Genomic DNA, 17,479 nt, shown 5'->3' with positions numbered 1-17,479 from the left:
ACTAGCTTCCCTTGCTTTTCTAAAATCATAAATATCTTAATCAGTTGTTCTTCTAAAACCAATTACATACATGTTGTGTCTTTATTCCCTGAAGTAGTAGAGGAGATCCCAATCAGCCTATAGATAATTTTTTAGTCCTTCCCCAACGGTCTCAGATTCAAATCATACTCCCATTTCTTGTTTGGCAACTGCTTTAGGACATTGTATCTTTGTTTTATGAGTCAAATTAGAACACAAGGCAGCTAGCAACCATAACCAGGGCTGCAATATGTAATACCAGAGAAGAAGTGTGTGGGTAGATCTCCACCCACATTAATTTGTTCGGGGTTACTGTGCATCGGTGCACACATATGATTGGTTGAGGATCACAATGACAGAGATTCTTTCTACAAGAGAGTGGAATTTTTCACCTATACCAAAAGGTACACCCAGGGTGCAAGGTTCCCAACACTGCAGGATCTGGAGTGTCATGATAGACACAGCTTTACCCTGCTTCCGCAAAGGAGCTGTCTCCAGGCTCAAACCCCAGACCACTTGTTCACAGTGGAACAACCTTCACCCTTGCACCACAGCCACCCTGTGTCGCATCAATAACCAATTGTCTAAATCTAAAACAAGCACCAGTTTCAGCACAGCAACATAATATTTGCCACAATTTTTGCTCCAGTGAATCCCACGGTCCTATGCTCGTATTAAATTTCAGCACAAACTCAAATTGAGTTGATTAAATGGTCAGATAGAGCTCCGCAAGATCAGGACGATCAAACAATAATCAAAAATACCAGTCAATGTGCATGGACATACAACAGATGCATGTCAATTATGCCCAGAAATTTGACATGATAATCCAACCGATGTCCTCTCTAGACAACAGTCGACATAGACACATTACTCATCTACGTGATACAGATACTATGGCAGCACAGGTTCCTCCCCTCCCCCCCCCCTTTTTTTTTCTTTTGGAGGGCAAGAGAAGAATTTCTCTGCCTTCTAAAGCTCATAATGAAGCTGTTGAAATTCAAAAAACTATAATTACCAGTTCATATTGTTACCACTGCTTCTGGGTTCTACATCACTGATTTTACCCTATTCTTATTACACCATAGATATTTGCCCTTTAGGATTTTGCCTCATTTCCAGTGGTTTATAATTTGAGATCATACCCGAGGAATTCACTTAAGATGGAGGTCATAAATCCAAACTTAAGTATGTTACCTGAAATTTTACATTTGCAACCACTTAGAATATCCATTAGCCAACAGCGCAGTGCTTTTAATTATCCATCTGGTTATGCATTAACTCAAGACTTCATTTTTCTCATTTACGAACTGTTGTTTGAGTGCCTCGTGATTTCTTGGGTAATACTTGTTTTGTTCATGGTGCAACATAAGTGGGTGAACAATAGGTGACATTCAAGAACTGTGAGTTTGGTTTAAGATTTAATCTGTTATAACTTATAAGAAACTTTTTTGTTGTGACCTGTATGTGTGAACTGTAAAAGAAACAAGGTTAGTATTTGTGCATCATTGTTCCATTACTTAATTCCATTAATCTCCTAATAGTTTCACACTTTGAATTACTTCATAATTCAATAGTTCTTCTTTTCATACTCAGACTACAATAGAAATTCACGACGGATATAAATTCAGCAATAAAGAAATGTAAATAACATGCAAAGCCCACACAAAAGCTCAAGACAAACAAATTGAATCAAAATTAGTCATGCCACACAATCAATTAAAGGGAGGGGCGAATAGGGCATTGCATTCACAATAATTTTAAAAAAAATTCAGCAACAATTTATATGTTGTATTAATCCAATAGGGGCAAAATACATAAGCAATGTCAATCAACTCAAACCAAGACTAATACCTAATCCAAGCACCAATGAAATTATAATAGCAAAGCCTGAAATATCATAACCAACAGCCTAAATAATAACAAAGCAGCAAAGGTAGAGCACAAAAAAATATATCAGGCATAAAACAGTACTGCAATGAAGTTTAATGTGGAGAAAAAATAAGATAGCAGCGGAAACAAGATTTATCAGACAGAGGAGAAGAAGCAATAGGTAGAACAAAGGCTAGAAGGATGAGGGAAGGCAATAGGGAAAGTATGCTGGTAGGGACGCCTCTGCCATTAGGGATATTGGAGAGAAGAAGAGAAAAGAACAAGAGAAAAAAAACAGAACCAGCTAGAAAGATTTGCCAGACTCGAGAGAGGGACAGATGACAGAATATTCAGGCTAAAAGGAGATCGATGGGAGGAAGAATGAAGAAAGAAACTACTAGCAACGAGAGTTCCTCCCGTCAGGATGTGGGGATGAGGAGAACAATATTGGAGAAGGGAACAAGGTTTTTTCTAGGGAAAAAAAGAGTAAGAATGGTTGGAATAGGGGGTGAAGGAATTTTCTAGCTAGAAATAGCAACAAAGGAGAAGAGGAAGTGATACCGAAAGGGGGGGGACGAGGAGAGCTCACGCTAGGAGAGAGGGAAGCCTAGCTCAATATTTTTCTGTTATGATTTTTCAATGCTCAATCCTTGGTGCTTGGTTAGTAAAAACTAAGAAAACTTTTCCTAAAATAACCCTAAGAAAAAAATATCCAAAATATCCCAACTGAAATAAGGAACTTTCCTAATCTACCCTTACAATAAAATAAAATCCCAAAAATATGAACCAATGTAACAAAATTATGTAGACCATTGTCCCAAGTGTCCAAATGACCCTTTCCTAGTAGATCTCTCCGTGTGCCATGCCGAACCAAACTGAAAGGTTTTGTCGTCTCTAGCTCCGGTAGTAACAAGGGATGGGTGGATGCGTGAGGTTAGGAGACTCTTGGCTAAGGACACTCCTTTACCCAATTACGTACCCCTGATGCATCACAAGCTACTTCAAAGACCTTGGAGAAATCCAGTAAGTGCAAGACTAGGGACTCAGACTTCAGTCTTTTGATCTCCTGAAAGACCGTAGTAGCACTTTTAGTGCATTTAAACTCCCCTTTTTTTATGCAATCGATGATGGGGGCCATCATGGTACTAAATCTGCAAATGAACCGCTTGTAGAAAGTGGCCAAACCCCATGGTTTGGCTCTGCGAGAGACATGGAGAGATGAATTAGGATAGGGTCATTTGGACCTTAAGGACAATGGTCCACATAATTTTTGTTACATTCGTTTGTTTTTGGGATTTTTATTTTATTGTAAGGGTAGATTGGGAAAGTTCTATTTTAGTTGGGATATTTGGGATACTTTTTTTACTTTAGAAAAGTTTTTTTTTTTTATAACTAACCAAACACCAAGGATCAAACGTTGAAAAATCATAACAGAAAAAGATCAAGCAAGGCTTCCCTCTCTCCAAACGTGAGCTCTCCTCCTCCACTTCGGCAAGACTTCCTCTATTCCTTTGCTGCTATTTCTTGGCTAGAAAATTCCTTCACACCCACTTCCAACTAGTCCTACTCTTTTTTTTCCTCCAAAGAAACTTATTCCCTTCTCCAATAATTTAATTTTCTCCTTATCTCCCCATCCTGACAGCAAGAACTCTTACTACCAATAATTTCTTTCGTCCCATCGGTCTCCTTTTGACTTGAAAATTCTATCATCCTTCCCTCTCTTCAGTCCAACAAATCTCTCTTGCTAGTTCTGTTTTTTCTTGTTCTTCTCTCTTCTTCTCTCCTATATCCTTAACGGCAGAGCCTGTTCCTTTTTTACCGATAGTTTGCTCTTTCTCCCCTCTTTATTTTCTTTTCTTCCCCTTGATATCCTTTGGCAGCACCATTTTGCCAACATACTTTCCCTACTGCCTTCTTTAGTTGCCTCATCCTTCTAACCTCTGTTCTACCCGCTGCTTCTCTTCTCCTCTGGTACAATAAATTTTATTTCCCCGCTATCTTATTTTCTTTCCTCCACATTAACCTTCAAAGCAATACCATTTTATGCTTGGTTTATTTTTCTATGCTCTACCTTTGGTGCTTTGTTATTACTTAAGCTGTTGGTTACGTCATTTCAGCCTTTGTTACTATAATTCCATTGGTGATTGGATTAGGTTTCAGTCTTGGTTTGAGTTGAGATTGACATTGCTTATATACTTCACCCCTATTGGATTAACAACGCATATAAATTGTTGCTGAATTTTATTTTTTTTAATTACTATGAATGCCCAATTCCCCCCCCCCCCCCCTTGACTAGTTATGCGATGTGACCAAGTTTGATTCGATTTTTGTTCATCTTGAGCTTTTGTTTAGGCTTTGCATGTTATTTTTATTTCTCTATTATTTGAATTTACATCCATCATGAATTCCTATTGTAGTTTGAAGACTCTGAATATTTGATGTGCAAACCCTCCCCTGACCTACCTAGTGTCTTAGACAGCCTTTGAATCTTGTTCCATTGCAGAATACCCTAGTCCCTAGGGTTGTCCTACATCAGCAGCCTCAATCATGTTCCTCACCAAGCATGAGTGGAGTGGCATCTCGATTCTTCACCTCTAGATTAATTCCACTGTCTATTGGTTTTTTATTGTTACCTTAACCATTGCATTCTCTTTTTTTTGTAGTTTTTTTTTTCCCTCTCTCCTTCTCTCCCTTGCAAGATTGGTCAATGAACTATAAGAGAGGTTCAAGGAATTTGATTTGAGTACCTACAATATCTCAATTAATCCATTATTTGTCAACAATGTCCGTGAACTAAATAAAGATTCAAGACAAAAAAAAGACAATGCAATGGTTAAGGTAACAATAAAAAATCAATAGAAAGTGGAATTCATCTAGAGTTGAAAACCAAGATACCACTCAAACTTAGTGAGGGTCATAATTAAGGCTGCACATGCAAATTCATCCTGACGCAGAATTGAAGACATATACAAGAAAGAAGAAGCTGGGTCAAGCCCATCAAAGGCCTAAAGCTGCAGAATTGAAGACATATACAAGAAAGAAGAAGCTGAATGGGTCAGGCCCATCAAAGGCCTAAAGCTATCACCCAAATCAACCCATGACTTTCATGGGCTATGACTACTTTGGGCAGTGAAAGTCAGCCCACATATTTTGATCTTCATGGGCTAGACCTAAGGCCAAGTCTAGTTTTTGAAAAGTCAATAAAAATGGCGGATCTTTGAAATAAGAAGAACTCTTTGTCAAAGGAATTTTCCTTTATCAAGAGTTAGGCAGTGCTTGAGTCATTAATAAGTAGGTGTTAGCTAGTGGTTGGATGCTACATTTAATGTTTATGTCTCTTCAAAATGCTATATAAAGAGACACTCATCATCTGAAATCAAATTGCTTTGTTAGTTATTCTTCTCTTTGGAGAAACCTTGTGTTTGATCAAGGCAAGTTGGTGTCTGATCCAATCGATCCACCTTACGGTGTGAAACCCGGGTGTTACTTTGTTGTCTTTGCTGCTTTCTCATTTATGCTATATCATTCCCTCATTTCTCCATCTAGCAATAAGCCCATCTAGTTCTTAATCTTCTATTTCGGTTACTACCCTTAATCTTAAAGTACAAATCGGTCCCTACTATTCTGATGTTATCCTACAGTTATCATTGTGATAGTATCCTAGATTTCAGCTTTGCTTCACATCTGAAATCTATCTCATTCTTAAGTCTGTGAAATCTGAATTTCCTTCCTGTAAAAAGATCATATTTGTGTACTGTTTTGATCAATCAAATACAGTACTACATTACATCCAAACAGCCTGCATAAGGTGGGATCCTCATGCATGGCATATCACCATCTTTGTTCCATAGGACCATAGGACACCTAAACTGACAAGCAAAACTATTAAATTGTGAATTAACTCAACGAGTGAAACTATTAGAGATTAGTGGAATTACGTAATGGGGGAGTATGCTACATGCTATCTGTTAAGAATCGAATATAAGCTATGAGCTGAAGGGAATCAGTTCTTGGCATTGGTTCTCTGCATCGAGTAGTGGCATTAGTAGCATCATCAAGAGAAGGAGCATCAATAGCAGTAGCAAGCTCCGAAGGAGTTGTATGTTTCAGTCCTTCCGGAGATGCATGTCTGATTTCAATGAAAAGTAAGGAATTGATTGATCTGCTGCATACAGAAAACTAGAAGTAACAATTACCATTGCCATGCAGTCAAAATGACACCATACGATCTTTTATTATGAGAGGGGGCAATAATGAATGTCTTAATCATTCTCACCTTTATAGTAGCCACTGCCACTTTAACCCTAGAAGACGCAGTATAATTATATTTTTCTTTCAGAAACAGAACATTCTTTTGATTCAAATATATTTTTGACACAGTAAACAAATAAAAAGAAGAAATTAATTAATACATTTTCAATGGCACAAAATAAAACTATGAAAGTGCGTCCCAGCGAAATAGTATAAACTATAGAAGACTGCACAAGAAGTGTGAAGCCATATTGCATCCCATAAATAGACCCAATCATGGCCACAACAGTAAAACAAGTAAACTGAGTCCTTTTCCCTGACAATCAAAAGGAATAATATAAGGCAGATGGTCAACATCTGAACAAATCAAACATGGCAAAGGATCTCTCACAACTGAGAACCATCCAATAATCATCTGCACCAACCAGCATGAGTAGCAGTACTATTTTGATAAATAAATGATATCTTTCGGGTTCAGGCACAGCAGAGAGGAGCCGGTTTGAAGTCAAACATATCAATTTACCTGCTTTAGTGCACGTGTCATGGCCAGCATGGCACCCCTCCCATCATTGTGTGGTTGAGTAATGTGATGTGCATCACCTGAAGATGTTAAGATTATGCCCAAAGAAAACAACCATCAATCAACTGAGGATTTACAGTAGCAATACAATCAGTGACCACAAAAAAGGAAGGAAATACCTGACATCCCGTAACCACGAATCTCAGCATATATCTTAGCTCCTCGCTTTTGAGCATGCTCAAGTTCCTTCATTCATCCCAAAATAAATAAATAAATAAATTGGCACGAAAACCTCTAACAACAGCTTCTATTGAGGACAAAGACATTGGGAACAAGAATAAATCAGGACAGAATATGGCACAAGAATCTATTCTAAGCATGATATTAATTGTTTGTTTGGAGAATAATGGTCTCATTAACCTATGATCAAGATAAATAGAAGGCTTGCTGGAATTTGAAACTTAGAATTGACACTCAACTAATGAAATCAATGACATACAAGGCTGTCTGCCAAATGGAGGTTATTAAGCCAAACAAAAAGCTTAGGTACTAAGAAAACAGGAATTAATTGATTATTCAAGAAACAGTGGAATTCAACCAGAAGCCTAGGGAAAACAAGGCACCAACATCTGAAAACTTCTTGATTCAGCTGTCTCTAAGGAATGTTCTGAAAGAAAGAGAGGCCACGAGCTGTGTATTTTGTAGCTTCCCGGGTGCTAAAATGCACATCCATAGTAGCTTTTCAGCTGGAATGCACATCCAAGCTACTGGATATACTATGCACTACATGCATCTCTTATTATATGGAAAACAAGCAAAAGAATGACTTGGGGCAGAGAGAGTGTGAATCATGTGTGTGTGCGTGTGCATGTGCGCGTTTGAAAATCAACTAACAAAATCTTTCACAAAATCAACCACAAGGCAGAATCATAGACACAAGACAAGTTTGATGTAAGAGAGCCCTAGGGACCAGGGTATTCTACAAAGAAATAGGATGCAAAGCTAACTAGGACACTAGGAGGGGTTAGGGGAGGGTTGTTTGAACAGCACATATCAAACCAACAATAGAAATTTAATACAGATGTAAACTCAGCAATAGAAAAATATAAATACCATGTAAAATTCTCACCCAAAGGCTCAAGAAAAAAAAATTCGATAGACAAGGGGGGAATAGGGCATTGAATTCAAAATAATTAAAAAATTGCAACAACAATTTATATGCATTAATAATCCATTCAATAAGAAGTAAAGTACATAAACAATGTTTAATCTTAACCCCAAACCTAAACTAACACCTAACAAAAGCACCAAGTAGGATTAAAAGCAGAAAATAAAGATCAAGCAGTTTAAGAGGGTAATTTCAGTAAGAGAACTTGCTCTAAAGGGAAGGAAAGGATGAAGGCAAAGGCTTACCGTAGGAAGTCAGAGATGTACCCCTACAGAAAATAAGGTTTTAAAATAATAAAAGAACAGAAGAAAGAAGAGAACAACAAGAATGCAGTAGGAGGAATGGCCAATGCACTATTTCTTATGTCCTGGAACATATAAATATGACCATTAGTAGAAAGAAAGATGCCACTCGTAGCACAGCAGAATCGGATTTGATTCAGACTGGTATTTGTGGCCCTTTTCCTGTACCTATTTTTAGCGGCATGCGCTATTTCACAACATTCATAGATGATTGGTCAAGATATGGGTACATTTTCTTGCTTTCCAGAAAGTCCAGTGCTTTGGACTCCTTCAAAATTTTCATGGCTGAAATAGAACTCATCCGCTCGAGGAATCAAAGCTTTCAGGTCTGACAAGGGTGGAAAATACTATAGAAGGAGTGGAGACACTAGACAACTGCTAGGACCCTTTGATAACTTCCTACAAAACTATGGGATAACTCAGTCAATATTCTATGCCAAGCTATTCTAACCAAAATGGTGTTTGCAAAAAGGAGAAAGAGGATTTTTTAGGACATGGTAGATCCATGATGAGAAACTCAGTTATGCTAGTGATTGTTATGACTTATGAGGTGAGGCACCCAAGACTACAGCTTATATTCTAAACAGGGCACCAAGTAAAGAATCCGGACTAGTAAAAAGTCAAGCCTTTGACACTTGCAAATTTGGAGTTGTCAAGTGGAGGCCAAAATCTTCAATCCTATTTAGAAGGTCTGGAATCCAAAGAGAGTGAGCTGCTACTTTGTATGGTACCCTGAAAGATCCAAAAGGATCAGATTCTTCTGCTCTAGATCTGGTAAGAATATTATCAAAATCATCCATGCTAAGTTCTTTGAGACTTTTGGTGATCCTTCCAAGCCACACAATCATGTTTTTTATGAGTAGATCCTTGCTTCTGCTCCAACCCCTATTGTGTTTCTACCACCACCTCTTGAAGACATAGCTTTCAAATCTCCTCCATAGTTGGAGGATATTTGATGAGGACATCAGTGGGCAGTTCCAAGTTTACCAGCAGCGCCGGCGTAGAGATCATCCCACGACAGCATCTATGTGGATGGACGAAGAGTTCGGAGGTTATCGGATTGCTAGGGTCCTGGGGTTTGATGAGGAGCACCGCTCATAGGCAGTTTATCATGTAATTTTCCTTAGTTAGTGGGTTGGGTAGTAATTTGCTATTAAATTTTTTTAATTTTATGTTTGAGTCTTTGTGGGTTGGGCCTAGAGTGTATTTTGGCCCAATTTTAGATTAGTTTGCGCTTGGGTTATATTTGCTACTTAAGTTGGGGTTATTTTGGGAATTAAACAACGAGGAATCAATTCTTTCCTATCTCCCTTCTATCTATTTTCTTTAGTTATTCACTAGAGCAATTATGACCTGAATGTCAATCCGGGGCAAGTGTTTGGATCTATTATGACATAGCCCTGAGGCGCTCAATAGACTCTTTCAATCTTGTAAAACCCTTTTCCGGCTTCGGCTTGACACAAAAAAAAAAAAATTTGAAGCAACCTAAACCCAGTTTATTCATACCTCAATGAATTAAGTGTGTGCCTAGATCGAGCTACAGAAAGGGTATTACTATAATACGTAATTTAATTAAAATTAAAAATGAAATTAATTAAACTTAAATTATTACATTACTTTATTCTAAATTCTATTCCGAATCACAGGAGCAATCATCTGGCATTAAATTAATAAGGAAGACCTTGGTAAAAGGATTGGGGTTGGTCGAATGTATTTACCGAAATAACCCAATCCTTTTTTGGTAAGACCTGCGTAGAAATATGCCACTAACATGAGTAAAGCTAAAGCAATTGTAGTATTTATATCATTTGCAAGTGCGGCTAACTCCCCATGAGGTAACTATATGATTTTCCAAGGTAAAAGAGCCCCTGACCAGTTCAAAACAAAAATAAATAGGAACATAGTTCCAATAAAGGGAACTCATGGACCATATTCTTCTCCAATCTGAGTTTTACTCAAGTCTCGACCAAATTCAAGGACATATTCAAAGAAATTCTGACCGTCAAACGGAATGGTTTGTGGATTCCGAACAGCTACAACGCTGAACCTAATAAGATAGCAATTACGACCCAAGAAGTAATAAATACTGGGCATGAACTTGGAAACTTCTTATTTGCCAATAGAAATGATGGCCTACTTCTACACCGGATATATCGTATAACCCTTTTAGTGTGTTGATTGAACATGGCAGAACATTCATATTGCCCTCTGACAAAAATGGAACTAAAAAAGAATTATTTTGATTCAACTATCTCTTTCTCAACTCATTTGATTTGCTTGAATCGTATATTTCGGATACCAAGGAATCACATAATACATTTGTATGGTCGAGCTTTGATATCAATTGTTAGAAAATCTATGGGTATTTTTCAAAACCATAATTGAAACCCATACAAGAATTAGGATAAATATAATATTAGGAAGAAGAATTGCATATACCTTACACCAACGTATATTGAAGAAGATCAATCGCAACATTTGGAATAGAGTAATAAAGCCTTCCCCAATCTCTTCGTCTTCCCTTTTATATCTCTTTCTTGTGGAGAGAAAAGAGAACAAAAGGCTTGAGAGATTAACGGGACCCCATCATAACGATTTATAATAGCAACCCTAGCTACTTCCACAATAGAGTGGTTTGGTTCATCTCAAACCGAATGGCAGTGCATCGGCCCAATGTGTTGAGACCCCCATTGATTATTAACCCTAGTAGTTAATCCACATATTATTTGGATAAAATAACAATATTCCACTTTGGGAAAATTGGTTGAATCTACTTCTTTTAATAGTTTTCATCTACTTTGAAGATTGAACTTATTTACTCATAGTAATATATTTCTATATATGATGTAAGATAACATAAAGTAAGTGAATAAGTTCAATCTTTAAAATAGATTTAAACTACTAGAAAAAACAAATCAACCAATTTAAGCCAAATGGGAGATTGTTAGGTTTATCCTAGATAATATGTGGGTTTGGATTAATAACTAGGGTTAACAATCAATAGGGGTTTCAACACAATGGGCCGATGCATTGCCATTTGATTTGAAATGGACCAAACCGGTCTATAGTGGAAGTAGACTAAGATTTCAGATTGCAACTATAAATAGTTATGATAGAATCCCTTCAATCTCTCAAGTATTTTGTTCTCTTTTCTCTCCGCAAGAAATAGATAAGAAACAGAAGACGAGGAGATTGGAGAAGGCTTCATCACTCTGTTTCAAGGTTGGAGATCAATCTTATTCAACATATGTTAGTGTAAGGTACACGCAATTCTCCCTTTGAATATTACATTGTATCCTAGTTTTGTATAAATTTCAATTAGTATTTTAAGAAAAAAACCCTGGATGTTCTAACAATTGGTATCAAAGCTTGACCACACAAACCTAAAATCATATTTTGTTTAATTTTAACCGATTAAAAAAATTGGATGATCTCTTTTTATTTCAAGTTTTAAATCGTTACCTTTACATACGAACTTTTTCGTGTGATTCGCCTCTTAATTAAGTTTTGAATTGGTGGAGTCGTAATCTTTTATTCTTGAATTATTCCGGTTGAGTTCCTATTTTATGGAGATTATAATTATGCATTCGTATTACTTGTGTCTAATACAATCTATAACCCTAGAGAAATGAACTTTTATAGAGTTTTGTTAGGACCCTAGGGATGAGGCCATGTGGAATGAGGGTTAGTTAGGGTTATTTGAGATAATAAATAGAGGGAAAGAGGAAAGAGAGAGAAATGGAAATATTTTGGAGAGTCTTGTGGGCAGTTGTAAGCTAAGGGAACACCGTGAGGTGGGGGGTGGACTGGCACCATAGAAACCAGAGTCTATCTTGTTATTTCTTGCATTCTTATATGAATTTTTGGAAAATATTATTAGGGTTTTATCAATTGGCATCAGAGCATTCACGATCCCAGGGAGGTAATGGCACTGCCTTCATTTTCTAGCAAAGGAGAAAGTCAGAGATGGATTCTAGAAATTATGTTGTTTTGCTGGGAGAACCAAATCGAGGAAGAGCAGTGGCTAGGAGTGGCGATCCAACATTTGGAAGGAGAGGCACTCGACTGGATCTATGGCAAGGACTTGATGGAATTTACCTGGACAAACTTCAAGAAGGCGTTGGTTAACGATTTCGGTAACGGGAAGGTTGCAACGAGTCCTCCTATCGAATCTGTATTGGTTCTTGGAGAGGAAGAATCGCAAAACCACTTTGTAAAATCAATAGATAAAGCAGTGGAAGTTGCAGCCAGTTGGGATGTGTCTCGCCAAGCATGGAGAAGAGAGAAGAGAGAGAGAAGTTCAGGTATCGATGCCTACCAGCCCAAAGTTGAGAAGGAGAGAAATCATGCCGATGATTCGAAGAAGAAGAAGGATCAAAGGACTCCAACAAAACTCGCTGGAAAGCTGCAAACGGTGGCTGAAGTTTCTATCCCCAAAAATTGGGGAAGACAATGGTGGAGTTGGAGGGTTTTTAGGGTTGGTTTGGTTCACCCCAGACCGGGTTTTGGGTTGGTTTCACCCCTTAAGAGCCTAGGTTCTTCTCAATTGGGCCCAACTCAAGTACACTTATCCTCCCACATAGGGCCCAAACGAACCAAATATAAAGAGGGGCCGCTTGGTTCCCAAAGAAATCTCCTTGGGCCCAACCTATCTCTTTAACCCCAAGCCCATCACATTTTATTAACCCATATTTCTTAATCCATTTCATTTTCAAGACCCACAGCCCAATCCAACCCATCAAACCAACGTCCCACCCATTTATCATTAGCCATAGTTTGTATTTGGACCCCATCCATTTAACACATCTATCATGGGCCTGGCCCGTTTCGTTACCCCAAAGTCCACTTCTTTTGATTTTTTAATTTGGGCCCAATTAACTCAAATTGACCAAGGTTCAACCCAAGGCTCAGTTCAAACCAACGATTCACCAAACCAGCGGTCCGACCGAGCCAAGAAGAGGAAAATCCATCGTCTTCAACCTCTGGACTGCAAAATGGAAAGGGAGGCGGCAACGATGGGGCTGCAGCGACTGAAGGGGAGATGCAATGCTCCATTACGACAAAGGGAGAAAAAAAATTCCGACCAAGCGCTTCGCTCCAAGTCTGATTTTGAGCAGTGGATGTGTTATTCAGCCTGGGAGGATGATATTGAATTACTACGGTTATGCGGCACCATCATATGACTAAACTTCAACAATTCCATCACCTTGGGGACAAGGTGATTTTCGAGGGGTCGGTAGTGTTAGGACCCTAGGGATGAGGCCATGTGGAATGAGGGTTAGTTAGGGTTACCCTAGGGATGAGGTCATATGGAATAAGGGTTAGTTAGGGTTATTTGAGATAATAAATAGAGGGAAAGAGGGAAGAGACAGGAATGGAAATATTTTGGAGAGTCTTGTGGGCAGCCGTAGGCTGAGGGAACACCATGAGGTGTGTGGGGGGTGACTGGCACCATAGAAACCAGAGTCTATCTTGTTATTTCTTGCATTCTTATATGAATTTTTGGGAAATATTATTAGGGTTTTATTTAATATTCTCCCAGCAAAACAACATAATTTCTATAATCCATCTCTGATTTTCTCCTTTCCTAGAAAATGAAGGCAGTGCCATTACCTCCTTGGAATCGTGAATGCTCTGCTACCAATTGATAAAACCCTAATAATATTTTCCAAAAATTCATATAAGAATGCAAGAAATAACAAGATAGACTCTGGTTTCTATGGTGCCAGTCACCCCCCACACACCTCACGATGTTCCCTCAGCCTACGGCTGCCCACAAGACTCTCCAAAATATTCCATTCCATTCCTCTTCTTCCCTCTTTCCCTCTATTTATTATCTCAAATAACCCTAACTAACCCTCATTCCACATGGCCTCATCCCTAGGTCCTAACAAGTTTCATTATATTGCTTTTACATTCCTACGATGACATCATTGTTTTTTAATCCATTAGAATGCAAAAGAATTCCCAAAAAACTGAGCCAAATTGAAACCATTGTTCTACCAGACAAGAGCGTTGAAAAAAAGATGTTTGGAAGATGAAGTTTGCGATATGACAAAATAAGCAAAACTGATCAACAAGAAAATATTAGGAAATCCTTTTGGAAATTTATTTAAAGTTTTAAAAGGAGGAAGTTTCCTTCCCCAGGGAATGTCAAACCAAAGGAACTTTTCTTCTTTCGGAAGCTTGAATCTTTTCAAATTTTATAGTTTTAACTTTTAAGTGAAAAAAAAAATTTTAAAAAAACGTAAAATCCCTTTAGAATTTTTTTCCCCAGGGAAGTGACTGATCCAAACTGATTTCTCAAAAAAAAAAAAGAATCAATAAAGTTGATGGTGATCCTACTAGCACCCACCGGAGATCCCGGCGAGATGACCGGTTGATAACCCACAATGATAAATAAAGATTTAAAATAAAAATTTATTTGGTTTTATTTTTGTGATTTCATTTTGATTTTATTTTTAAAATTTCTATTTGTAAAATATATCTAGAAACATTTTTTGTTTGATTTATAGCTTTTGTTTTCTTAAATAATAAAATAGGAAGAATTTTCTAGAATGAACTAGCAACAAAAACGTTCCTAAAAACGGTTTTGTGCTATAGAAACAATATTAGAACCTATTTTTGGGCTACAGTATTATTCCATAACTAAATAAATTAATCTCTTGGGTTTTCTATGTTTTAGAATTATATTTTTATAATTATTATGTAGTAACACCTCTGACGATGGAAAATCAGTTATATACGGTACTATATATTATAGTGTGCGTACTTCCGCACCCTAACTGCAAATGTTGGATGAGGATAATTAAAGGAGGGGTGTAATGCACCAAAGTGGCATCATATTATGCTCTTGTACTCTGCCATAGCAGTCAAAGTTCATTGACAATTGCCCAAAGGTGACGTCATCCAAGTTTGGTAGCACATGCACACAAATGGGAGAGAACAATAAACTAAGGAGTTTCATATACCAAAGGTAATGAGATTCTCGAGGATCCTTGTTACCTTCAATATAAAAGGTGGGTAATACATCAAGATAATTGGGATGCATAAATATGGGTTTCTTATCACCCAAGTGTGCAAGGAATTTCCAAAATTTGTTACTATCTCACAGTATTTGCAAGATTACATATTAAGGCCATGTATATTTTAACCCAAAGGTTAAAATGTTGCTTGGTTGACTCATGTTGGCTAAAGTTTTATATCTTCAGTATGTTCTATATGGTGTGATTTCTCATACATGCATATCTGATGGTGGCATGTGTTTATTATTTCATATGATTATGATATAATTGCTTGAATACCTTAGGTGTGCTCTTACTTATGCTACTTGTTTGGATCTTTTTATTCTCCCTTAAGAATGTCTACCCAAGCTAATGCTTTGACCTCAATCCCTACTCTTTCTACGGAAAACTATAAAAGATGGGTAGATGAACTAAATGCTACACTGGGGTTATTTGACCATGTTGTGGCTTTTAGAGAGCCAAAACCCGTTGATCTTACTAGTGCAAGTACAAATGAGGAGAACATAAAGCACAAAGAATGGGTGCTAGCCAACAAGACAAATTTAATAATAATGAAAAAGTACATCACTGAGTCCATCGGTGACAATGTGGGAAATGAAGAAGATTGTCGTAGAATATCTTGCAGAGATAAAATAATAATGAAAAAGTACATCACTGAGTCCACCGATGACAGTGTGGGAAATGAAGAAGACTGTCGCAGAATATCTTGCAGAGATAAAAAGGGTGTTTGAGTTATCATAGAAAGGTGAGAAAGGAGAACTAATGTCCAAGTTGACTTCATCTATATTTGGCGGAAGAAGTGCTAAAGAGTATCTTCTAGAGATGTCTGCTACAGAAAATAAGATAAAGGATCTTGAGACAACGATAGATGACGAATTTCTTGTCCATTTTGCTACTAAATCTTTTATGGAGTCATACGCTAACCTTAGAACTTCACTCAATGCACAAACAAAGGAAAAGACAAAGGAAGACCTCATTTCCATATGTGTTCCAAAAGAAAGTCATAAAAAAAGGACAATAATTGAGAATGCAAATCCAGTTGAATTTTTCAAAAAAAAACAAGCATCACCCATATAACAAGGAAAACAAGCACCTTGGCTATATGTGTTATTGGCATAATCAAAAAGGACATTTTAAAAAATATTGAAATGCACACAAATCTTGGCTAAAGAAGAAAGACACAAGGATGCAAAAAAAGAGCGATCCACAAAATGAAGCCTTGGTGAACCTGTTTCTTTTAGTAGCTTTTATCTATCTTGAAATTGAAATTTGAACTTATTTACTCACTTTATTGTTATTTGGTAGACTTTAATTGATGTTACAATTCATTGAATTTATCCTTGTTTGGTGGCAGCTAATAAATTGATGTTGATAATAAATTTTACATTTGACGAAGAAATTATTTTCTTATGGATATTTTAAAGCATGCATGTATTTAATTGTTCATTGATTGTTATGAAGTTTTGGAAATGGAGACTTTACCATTATCCAAATGTAGTTTTAGCCATAATTGACGGATTCGCTATTGACCATGGCTTTGGCTTATATGCGTGTTTAACCTTTCAATGTGACAATCTTCAACGGAACCCAAAAATATAATCCTATTCAGGGGTATGATGAAGCACCTACAAGGAATAACGTTGTTTATAAGACAACAATTGTTGGAAATTCCTGGTATATTTTTCTGATTTCGGTTTAGTTACTAAGTAGACCCTTGTCGTGACTGATAAAAGATATATGTCCTATGATGAAGCATATATTATGCTATTGTCTAACATTGGTAAACTTGTTAACTAAATCAACGATTAATAGCAGACATTGTGGTTGAAATTTCATGGCCACATCGATTTATCGTAACAGAGTAATTAATCTAGCCCAAGTGGGAGATTGTTAAGTTTATCCAAGATAATATGTGGACTTAGATTAATTACAAGGTCAACACATTGGGCAAATGCACTGCTATTTGGTTTGAGATGGATTAAACCAGTCTTCTGTGAAAGTGGACGAGGGTTTGGGATTGCTATTATAGATAATTATTATGGCGTCCCTCCAGTCTCTCAAGCCTTTTGTCCTCCTTTTCTCTCCACATGAAAGAGGTACTAAAGGGAAGATGAGGAGATTAGGGAAGCCTTCATCACTCTGTTTCAAGCTTGGGATCAATCTTCTTCAACATATGTTAGTGTAAAGTATGTACAATTTTCACTCGAAATATCATATTGTATCCTAGTTTAGTGTACGCTTGAGGCAAACCCATGGATGTTCTAACCATGGAATAAGATCTCAATAGATCTCAGTTTTTTTAGATTTTGGCAAAACTCTCAAA

General features: G+C 37.3%; 1 protein-coding gene across 2 annotated transcripts in view; it reads right to left on the bottom strand.

Moving 5' to 3' along the window:
- The window catches only part of LOC149002875 (Beta-ketoacyl synthase), a 37,258-nt gene that overhangs the window by 6,760 nt on the left and 13,019 nt on the right, over positions 1–17,479 (bottom strand). For both annotated transcript variants that reach the window (XM_089138901.1, XM_089138902.1), the window contains exons 9-10: positions 6,841–6,907; positions 6,665–6,741 (exon numbers count right to left, since the gene is read on the bottom strand). In XM_089138901.1, coding sequence (XP_088995027.1) covers positions 6,665–6,741; positions 6,841–6,907 — 144 coding nt within the window. The remainder of the gene's footprint in view (positions 1–6,664; positions 6,742–6,840; positions 6,908–17,479) is intronic.

Source organism: Hakea prostrata, chromosome 10 (genome assembly GCF_041222555.1).
Source record: "Hakea prostrata isolate BN-2017 chromosome 10, UWA_Hpros_2, whole genome shotgun sequence".
NCBI lineage: Eukaryota > Viridiplantae > Streptophyta > Magnoliopsida > Proteales > Proteaceae > Hakea > Hakea prostrata.
Note: the sequence above shows the minus strand (reverse complement) of the source record. Positions and strands in the feature narration are given on the sequence as shown.